This window comes from Prunus avium, chromosome 4 (assembly GCF_965620075.1).
Source record: "Prunus avium chromosome 4, drPruAviu1.hap1.1, whole genome shotgun sequence".
Lineage (NCBI taxonomy): Eukaryota > Viridiplantae > Streptophyta > Magnoliopsida > Rosales > Rosaceae > Prunus > Prunus avium.
The window spans coordinates 12907429-12915653 of record NC_142287.1 but is presented as its reverse complement, the minus strand read 5'-3'; the positions used below and the strand labels follow the sequence as shown (position 1 = coordinate 12915653).

The 8225-nt window shown below is 36.9% G+C and overlaps 1 protein-coding gene across 1 annotated transcript; it reads right to left on the bottom strand.

Annotated features, from left to right (window-relative positions):
* Positions 1-6841: 6841 nt before the first annotated feature.
* LOC110762249 (uncharacterized) lies at positions 6842-7597 on the bottom strand. Its single transcript, XM_021964855.2, has one exon. The coding sequence runs from the start codon at positions 7595-7597 to the stop codon at positions 6842-6844; it is 756 nt and encodes a 251-aa protein (XP_021820547.2).
* Positions 7598-8225: the final 628 nt, after the last annotated feature.

The window sequence follows — 8225 nt, the reverse complement described above, 5'->3', positions numbered from 1 at the left end:
AAACGACGTAATAAAGTATTCATTACGACGGTATTTTGTTACCGTCGTGTAACTCATTTTAAGACGACGTTTTGTTATTTAAACCGTCGTTGTTATTTATTTACCACGTCACTTATGTTGCTTTATTTGTTCAAACAGAGTACTGAAGTACCAGATTATACAAAGCTGGAGTTGCCATCTTCTTTACAATCCCTTTGTAGTTATGTTGAATCGACACTAAAGCCTCAGGAGAAGGCTATGAGCTTTATGATTGAGAAGGAGGTGTTTGGCATAGATCGTAACACCTTCGTCTTGCATGAAGATATTACCCAATTTGCTGGCATGGAAGAAATTGGGGCTACTGTCGTTGCAATATATATGAGGTTTGTCCTTATCAAATATTCATTTGACACTCTCCTTTTGTTTTAAAAAAAAAACACTCATGGTTTCAATTCATATATTTAGGTGCCTGTTTGATCATCTGAAACCTGCAAATATGGTGAATATGGTTGGCTTTATAGACCCTGCTCTAGTTAGTGCTGACGCTGGTTCATTAACTGAAAGATCACGTCTCGTAGCCAATCGTCTTCAAAAAACAGATGGTGAACAGATATTCCTGATGCCTTACAATCCAGGGTTAGTCTCCAAAACAAAAAACAGGATTTTGTTTGTATGATGCTCTGCATATAACACTATTTAACCTTTATATTTATTTTGTGCAGCCGTCATTGGGTCTTGATCATTGTAAGAGCAAAGAAGGAAACCGTATATTTTCTGGATCCACTGCCTGGAAATCGGTTTGTGGATGAGGACGGGAAAAACATTGTGAACTCTGCTCTAAAAATGTATAATACACACATAGGCAGAGTAGGCCGTAAAACACCTCTCTGGAAAACTCTGCCCGGCACTCCAAAGCAACCAAGCAGTGTAGAATGCGGGTATTATGTCATGCGCTTTATGAGAGACATCATAAAGGATACTTCCCTGGAATTTGAGAAGATGGTAAGAAGACAATTTTCAGATTTATTTTTATGTGGGTTTTTATATTATCAACGACGGTAAATTAAAAATACCGTCGTTGAATATATATACTATGTCGGTGAATGAATAATAGCGTCGTCTGTGAGATTAATCTTTGTTTATGGACTGCAGTTTGCCAAAGGAAAGGATCAAGCGCCATACCCCCAAGCTGCCATTGAAGAAGTTAGGAAAGAATGGGCAGAGTTTGTGTGTGTTCATATGGAGTAGATAGGAGTTTCAAAGCCATTATCAGGTTGCACAGTGAGCTTAGTTGATCGGGACCTGTTGAACCAAGCACATCTATATGTCTTGGAGAATACGGAGGAAGTTCTACCTTATATCGAGTATGAGTTTTATTCCTTAAGTTTCCATTTTAAATTATTCCTTATGTTTATCTTATATGTTTGGGACTGTAATGCTTGAATTTTTCGTGTCATGTAGGGAACATATGATCCACATCAAGGCCGCTTATCCAAAATTTAGAAAGAGAACAAAGTGGCTGCAAGATAAGCACAATAGCACTTTCATTCAATGGCTACACTTCAAGGTATATGTTATTCAATAACATATTGGACTTTTAATTTTCTTCTTTCTATGTTAGATTGAATTAAGATATGATTAATTTGCAGGTTCAAAGTGAACTTGATGAGGGAGGCAATCATGGGGTATCAGAAAATTTAAGGTGGCTAGCAGCTGGTCCAAACATGGCAGTGCCATTATATAGGAGCTATCTTATTAAAGGTGTTAAATTTAACATCAAGGCACAAGATGATGTGCGGACAGTTCAAAATAGTGGAGTTTATTTACTTGCACATACCATGCAAGTTGCTAGTGCCAAGGATAAAAACCCAATTCTCTCAGATATGGGTTTTTATGGTGTCATTCAAGAAATTTGGGACCTTGACTACCAAAAGTTTACAATCCCAGTCTTTAGGTGCGATTGGATAGATAGTACTTCCGGCCTTGTAGTCGACGAACTTGGATTTACCCTTGTAGATTTGAGTAAAATTGGACATAGGAATGACCAATTTGTTTTGGCTTCTCAAGTCAAACAAGTATTTTTTGTTGACGACCCGATGCATCATGGTTGGTCAGTAGTGTTATCAGCGCCTAATAGAGAATATAATGATGATGTTATTGGTGATGATGTCTTAGGTGATGTGAGAATTGAGTGTGAGCCATTTACTAGAGGGATGCCAAATGTTGACACATTGGATGAACTAGTGGGTGAGTTTGGGAGTCAAAATATTCGAGATGGGTGTGAAGATATATGGATTGAATGATGCTCTTGTAATTTATGAAATTATTTATGCCCTAAACAGCACTACTGTATGACATTAATTTTGCAATAAATTGTAATGTGTTTTCTTCACTTTCATTATGCAGGTTTTGGACACAAAACAATCAGTACATAAAATACTGGTTCAGTATTATAAAACGACGGTCCTTATAAAACTGTGAAAAACAGACGTCTGTTGCCATAAAATTGTCAATCAAAAATGACGTTTTGGAGCATTCAACGACGGCATTGAATTAACCGACGTCTAAAAGCGAACTAAAAGTGAAAAAAGACGACGTTATTGTGAAACAGTTATTAACGATATCACGTCGGAGAAGGATAAAGAGCCGACATGTAATTACAAATAACATGACTTCAGTACAATAATACCGACGTCTTGGATGGATTAGACGACTATTATTTTACTAAAGACGACGTATAAATAGAGAAACACGGCTGTCTTTTACATGATCACGACGTTGTATATCACATACTACGTCGTTTATAGAAATAAATATGTCGTAAGTCATGAGCCTAACATATTTTCCACGTCGGTTATGTAAATATATAAGACGTAGTAAATATTAATAACGTCGTATTTTATTTATTTAAAGACGTAGTATATACATACACACGACTGCGTTTGTATAAAATAGGTCGTCTATTCTTCTAAATGAAAATTTTTTGGTTCATTTTTCAGTATACAGACGTCGGTTGTTTTTGTAAATGACGTTGTTTATTATAACAACGACGGTGATTTACCTTAACCGCTATTTCCACGTCAATATTAATGGAAAAAGTGAAGTAACAATACTATTTCACGACGGTTATATAAATATATTCGACGTCGTATGATTTAATAACGTCATATTTTATTTATTTAAAGACGTAGTGTTTTCTTTTACACGACGAATGTTGTATAAAATAAGTCGTCTATTCTTCTCCATGACAATTTTTTGGTTCATTTTTCAGTGTACAGACGTCGGTTTTTTTTTGTAAATGACGTTATTTGTTATAACAACGACGGTGATTTACCCTAACCGATATTTCCACGTCAATAAAAAGTGAAGTAACAATACTATTTCACGACGGTTATATAAATATATTCGACGTTGTATGATTTAATAACGTCATATTTTATTTATTTAAAGACGTAGTGTTTTCTTTTACACGACGAATGTTGTATAAAATAAGTCGTCTATTCTTCTCCATGACAATTTTTTGGTTCATTTTTCAGTGTACAGACGTCGGTTTTTTTTTGTAAATGACGTTATTTGTTATAACAACGACGGTGATTTACCCTAACCGCTATTTCCACGTCAATATTAAAGTAAAAAACGAAGTGGCATTACTATTGCACGACGGTTATATAAATACATTGGACGTCGTATGATTTAATAACGTCATATTTTATTTATTTAAAGACGTATTGTATTCTTTTACACGACGGAGGTTGTATAAAATAGGTCGTCTATTCTTCTCCCGGACAATTTTTTGGTTCATTTTTCAGTATACAGACGTCGGTTGTTTGGTTGTTAATGACGTTGTTTGTTATAACAACGACGGTGATTTCGCGTCGTGGTTTTACTTTGCAAAAGACGTCGATCGATTTTACGACGGTTTGAAAACCAAATTCACGACGGTGAATTCCCGTCGTCTTTTGCCTTTTTTGTAGTAGTGGCTTCATTGAAAAAGCCACCTTTTGCAAAGTTTCATCCCCCTTATCTTTAATTTTTCTTTCAATCTCAACTTGTAACCCAACCAATTCAGTAAACATGATATTGGATGTACAAGTTTTGATGGCACTAAGCTTCAGGGTGGTTTCACAAAACTTTTTAAGAAAATGCACAAAGGCTTGTGCATTCTCCCAATCCGATTCGGTTGGTGGCCCAACTCTCTTCACAAGGTTTTTTTTTCCATCCTTCTCAAGCTCATTAAAGTAAGCAACAAATGGAGCATTCTCGTACGCCATCCTAGTAAACACATTTTTACACTTAAATGCACCATCAAGCATCTTATAAGTGGCATTCCACCTTGCTGCCACATCTAAAGGAATGTTAGCCATAATATCCATGCTCTCTAAAATGGCAAAATCCCTAAACTTATCCAACCTTGATGGTAAAGAATGTATGTACTTCACACAATTTCTAATCCCCTCAATTGAGCTAGAAAGCTCCTTCAACCCATCCTTAACAACCAAATTAAGAATGTGACAAGCACACCTCATATGCAAATATTTTCCGTCAAGCATAAGAGTGTTCAATGACTTAAACCTCTTGGCCATAGACTCCACCGCCCCATCATTTGCACTAGCATTATCAACTGTAATGCTAAACTCCTTCTTTATCCCCCAATTATTCAAACAAGCATCTAAACACCTCTCAATGTCATCACCCTTGTGACTTTTGATCTTAATGAAATTTATTATCCTGTCATGCAACTTCCATTCATGATCCATAAAATAGGCGGTGACTACCATGTAGTTGATGTTTTGGATAGAGGTCCAAGTATCGGTTGTGATACTTACTCTTTGATCACTTATCACATTCATAATCTTAGTCTTCTCAACTAAGAAAAAATCCCACACTCCCTTAGCAACCTTCTTCCTATTAGGGATCATGAATCTAGGTTGAAGGTCATGGATAAAATCCCTAAACCCCGTCCCCTCCACCGCCCTAAAAGTGATTTCATCCTTGATGATGTACACACACTTCATTTCTAATATTGCTTGATTGAAGGTGTGAGGCACCAAAGCACTACTCATTGCCCCCCCGCGCCCCCCCCCCCCCCTTGTGCTAACACTGATTGGTTTTTATCACAAATGGTCCCTGAGGTTTGCCAAATTTTACCTTTATGTTTTTTTTTTCCGACATTATTGGTCCCTTATGTTACATTGCACCCATCAAAATGGTCCTGCCGTCACATTTCATCCATAAAGGTCGTCAAATCCAGTCACGTGAGGTCACGCGCAGGGTTAAAATCTTCAAAACACTCCTTGTTTGACCTAACCCACCCTTCACAACCCATTTCCCTCCGTTTCCCTCTATTTTCTTAGGTTTTTGGCACCTTTAACTGCTTTATATAAGAGAAATTTGCTAGATATCCATTCATTCCATTTCATAACAGCAAGCATTTGATTTAAAGAGTGCACAACAATGGCTAACCGAAGAGAAGAAGCAAGGTTTGAAGCATCATTTGAAGGAGAGGACAACCAAGTCGTGGCTATGCTGGTTAAACATGTGGTATCTCTGGAGGAGCAGCTGCGTGACGTTCTATACAGGGAGAAAAAGATTTGGATTGTGCTGGTTTTGTCATGGGTTTATTTTTCTATGTTTTTGGCAAGAGAAAAAGCTTTGGGATGTTGAGTAATGGAGTCTATGTAGTTTGGGATGTTTATTTTGTGGTTAAAGGAATTGTAAGTTGGGGTCTGTGCTTTGTATTTTGTGGTGGAAGGCCATTGTAAGTTGATGTAGGTGGATGTATTTAGGGCTTAACAGTGGCTATATTTAGGGTATGACAACGGTTGTTCGAAGTACATCCTATAATAATGAATGAAATCTATTTAGATTTGAAAATGTGATGTGAAGCCTTGCAACTAATTAGGTGTTTGTTATAAATGGAGGTAAAAAAAGAAGAATGCAATGATCCCAACAAGGCAAATTCAATTATCCCAAATTCAATGATCCTAAATGCTTAAAAACTTGAACAACATGAACAATATCAAATGCTTGGTTTCCCAAATGCTTAAAACAGAACAATATCAACCTGAACAATATCCATTCCCAATAGTTTGACTGATTCATGAACAACATAAGTTCTTATACAAAATGCCATCTTAAGAACATTAGTTCACATCAAAAGCTCCCATATAAAGTCACTGCAAAAACTGTCATCCTAAACCATTTTTTCTTCCAATTTCCTATAATAAAAAACTATCATCCAAATTCACATCAAAAGCTATCAGTTTCAATTAGTTCTCCAACATAAAAAACTATCTAAACTAATGCATATGTTAACTACCATCCAAATTCACATAAAAAGCTAACATCCTAAACCCTTTCTTCTTCTAATTTCCTATCAAATTCTCCATGGTCATCCCTTTTTAATTGGAGACTTCAGTCTTCTTTTTTGGAGTGGTGGTGCTAAGACTTGTTGTGATGAAGAAGGCTGTGAAGTTGGAAACTGCTGTTGTGATGAAAAAGGCTGTGAACTTGGAGTTGAACGTGGAAGTTGTGAATTAACCATTGCAGAGCTGAACTTCGAGGTTGTGAATTCACTCTTGAAGTTGAACTTGCTTGCCTCATCTTTCCTCCTATTGTAACCTAATTAGATAATGAAAAACCTTATAAAAAATTGGCATAATATAATACTAACCCTAATATTGAAAAAAAAAAACTACAAATTACAAAAAGTAACATTTAACTTTGGTATCCTTTGCCTAACTTGAGCACTTTGAGGCTGCAAACCAAATCACAAGATTAGTATTGAATTAAGTACATCACCTTTTTAATAACTTGAGCGCTTTGAGGCTACAAACCAAACCGAATTAATACCTTTTTTTTTTTAGGATGTCCCACATGTTTTCTTGTTGTGGCCCTCTTGGCCACATTTAGTGCATTTGAACTTGTCATAAATCCACCTCCTCAGTTTTTTTCCTGATGTGGAAGCTGGTGGCTCTCCTTGCTCTCTAATCCGCTTCTGTCTTGGCCTCCCAACTTGCTTCTTAAACACAGGAGGTAGCAAAGGGTGAGGACCATAGGTTATCCACTGATCCATGCTAGGCATTGGTGATATAATAGGATTATAACACTTGAGATAAGCATCCCTCTTGTAGTAGTTATGTACATAGTCATAAGGGTCCTGCTTTCTTCTAAAAATGCAACAAATTGCATGAGGACATGGGATTCCACAAAATTGCCATCTCCCATAAGAACATGATTTTGTTCCTAGATCCACAGCATATTGTCCTCCATACATGTTTGTCACTTCATACTTCATATCCCCAGATAATATTGGACTGCAATACCCAGCCTCAAGCTTGTTTTTCTCAACAATTTTCTCAATCCTTGGACCAATTGACCTTTTCCACTTCCAAGCAGCAACCCTCCTATTTGCCATCCTCACCATGAGATTAGTCCTTATAGCCTCAAGCATTCCAAGAATTGGTTTACCCCTTGCCTTCAAGATGGAAGCATTGAAAGCTTCACACAAGTTGTTACACTTATAATGTTGTTTGAAGTGTGATCGACTCCAATATTCAGCTGGTTTTGGATGGAGCCACTTCCAAGCTTCCTCACTTTCTATTTTCAGCCTTTCCATATGACATTGCCACCAAGGTTTAGTTGTTTCCCTAGCTGCATCCCACATAATTTGCTTCAAAGTCAAGCCAAAATGTGAAGCCTTAAAGTTGTTGTTGAAGTGCCTCACACAATGTCTATGTTCGGCATTAGGAATCAAATCAGCAAGGGCAAGTCCTATCCTTTTTTTTGTTGTCTGATATGAAAGCATAAGCATGCCCATTTTCAATGCCTAAATCTACTATCAAATTTTGGATGAACCATTCCTACGTATCTTTGTTTTCTATCTCCACAACAGCATAAGTTATAGGGAACATTCCATTATTCCCATCAATCCCAACAACAGCCAATAACGGGCCTACATCCCTCTTTAAAAACTCTCCTGCATGCTTCCAAACATATGTACAACCTGTGAAATCGTTTGTTCTTATCATCTATTTCAGTTTTAAGCAAGACTGTGCTTCCTGGATTACCCTTCAACTCCTCACAGTAGTCATGCAATTTGTGGAATTGGTCTACAAAATTCCCTTTGTTTAATTTTGTTGCTTTTTGCCTAGCTCTATAAATTTGTTGTTCGGAAGGTTCCACTCCAAAATCCCTTTTAACTGTAGCTGTGAAGCCTTTAATAGACCAATCCGAATATGCCCTTA